This window comes from Ichthyophthirius multifiliis, assembly GCF_000220395.1.
Source record: "Ichthyophthirius multifiliis unplaced genomic scaffold scaff_1120509251278, whole genome shotgun sequence".
NCBI classification, from domain to species: Eukaryota; Ciliophora; class Oligohymenophorea; order Hymenostomatida; genus Ichthyophthirius; species Ichthyophthirius multifiliis.
This window is the reverse complement of record NW_004086030.1, coordinates 1-2,256: the sequence shown is the minus strand read 5'-3', so window position 1 is coordinate 2,256 and position 2,256 is coordinate 1. Positions and strand designations below refer to the sequence as shown.

The 2,256-nt window shown below is 21.5% G+C and overlaps 1 protein-coding gene across 1 annotated transcript, besides 4 other annotated features; it reads left to right on the top strand. All coding sequences in view use genetic code 6, as the record gives it.

Annotated features, from left to right (window-relative positions):
* Positions 1-9: part of a microsatellite that runs on past the window's edge.
* Positions 1-14: part of a microsatellite that runs on past the window's edge.
* Positions 15-130: 116 nt separating this feature from the next.
* Positions 131-187: a microsatellite.
* Positions 188-694: 507 nt separating this feature from the next.
* On the top strand, positions 695-2,064 carry IMG5_174550 (hypothetical protein; the record flags this gene model as incomplete). Its single annotated transcript, XM_004029658.1, has 3 exons — positions 695-891; positions 1,094-1,355; positions 1,426-2,064. Coding segments are annotated over 3 exons (1,098 nt in total), but the record flags the coding sequence as incomplete, so codon positions are not given.
* Positions 1,034-1,083: a microsatellite.
* Positions 2,065-2,256: the final 192 nt, after the last annotated feature.

Sequence of the window (2,256 nt, the reverse complement as noted above, 5' to 3'; positions counted from 1 at the left end):
TAATTAAAAATAAATTTTCATTTAATTTTTGAATTAAAATAAAATATATATTTTTAATAAAAAATAAATGAAAATTTTATTAATTGAGAAATTATTTATTAATAATTATTTAATAAATAAAAAAATACAGTATATATATATATATATATATATATATATATATATATATATATATATATATATATATTTTAAAAAATAAACACTTAATAATAAGTTCGGAAATTCATTAAAATCAATGTAAAAACTTAAAAATCGTGCATTTTCCGCAAAACCTAAAGTTAAAGTTAGATAAACTTAAAATAATAAAAAAGATAAAAAAAATACTAGTTATAATACTTCATTTATTGATGATTCTACAAATTTAGAAATTTTTAATAATGATCATTCATTGAAAAAATCCACAACATTTGCAAATAATACTAAATTTGGTAAACATCGTAATATAATAAGTCGCCCAAGTACAGCATCTGAGTTTTTAAATGTAAAAAGGATTAAAACTATAACAAATACATAGAAAATACTTGAAATAATACCTTAAGAAATAGTTTTTGACAATATTGAAGCTAATTAACCTTATTAAACAATTTTATATGTATAGAATTTGAGTAAAGTAGGTAAGAGAATCCGTGTTTTTTAACCTAAAACTAATAAATTTTGGGTTGAATTCGATTCTTCAGTTTAATTGGCATCGGGAATGTGTGGGAAGTTGTATATTAATTTTGAAACTGCATTATTAGAGAATTTTTCGGATGAATTGATAATAGAATATGAAGATGAAGGTAAAAAACATAAAATTTTGGTTCCTGTATATGCAAGGAGACCTTAAGCTGATATAAAATACGATGATTTTTTAGATTTAGGTTTCATAAGAATTTCTAAAGATGCTGTTAGGTATATTAATTTTGAAAATATAGGAAAATAATAAGGAAAAGTGAAACTTATAACAGAATGTATGTAATAAATAAAAATTGAACCATTTAATTTTGTATTATAATAAGGATAAAAATAAAGAGTAAAGATTATTTATAAGTAAATATAAATATATATATATATATATATATATATATATATATATATATATATTTATTTATAGTTAAAAAGATTCAGGTATTTTTAGAGGTTTAATTGAAGTTCATATTGAAGATATATAAAATATAGGAAAAATAGATATTAGTGCTACTGCAGTTGACTATAATAAAGTTATTTTAGATGAATAATAATCTTAGATTACTAATATTGATTTTGGTGAAATTTATTTTGGTTAATAGAAAAAACATACTGGATATTTAATTAATAATACACCGAAACCATAAAAATTTAAAGTATTGATGAAATTAGGTGTATTTAATCCTAATGTATTTTTTTATTTTTTTTTCTTTATAATTTTTAATATATTTAATAAATTTATATTTAATAATTTTTCAGGATGAATTCGTTACCTTATAAACGCCAGCTGGATAAGGAAGAGAAATAACAGAATAAATAATGTGTGTGAAGCCAAATAATGGAATAATATAGCCATATTCCAATACTAAGTTAATATTTGAATGCAATTCAGAAGTAAAATACGAACATGTATAACAGTGTAGAAAATACGCCTAGAATTTATCTGAATAGAAAATTTTAGTCTAAGAATTTAACTATTATTCAATTTTTTAATTCGATGATGATGAAGAACCAAAAGATGATTAATTAGTAATCTCTTACTAAGTAAAAAGTACTTTCCCTTAGATAAAATTATTCAAATAAATAATAAAATTCGGTGAATGTAATGCCAATGATCACAGAGATAATGGCTTTGATATTGAAAATAGACATAATAAATTACCTTTAGATATAGAAGTATTAAGACTGCCTTGTTTTTAAATACTTCCGAAGAAATTCATTTTAAATCCAAATCAGGTAACATCTCTAAAGGCTAGTTTTAGCCCTAATAATGTCGGAGTTTATAAAAAAGAAATCGAATTAAGCATTTTAGGAGGATTGTATATTATTGGTATAAAAGTGGAAGGAAATTGTTAGAGATTTGGGGATAAAAGGCAGAAAATTAGAGGTGTGGAGTGTGTTTTGGAAGATTTTAAGACTGAAGATTAGTATATATAGGCAAGTATTAATAAAAGAATTTATGAGAAAAAAATGGGAATTGGAATTCCTACTTTTGAAAAATCTACAGAAGTTAAATTGCCAAAAGGGTTTTAGAATAATAAATATGATGTTGATGTGAAAAAATTAGAATAGGTTTAAAAAGTTAAAGAA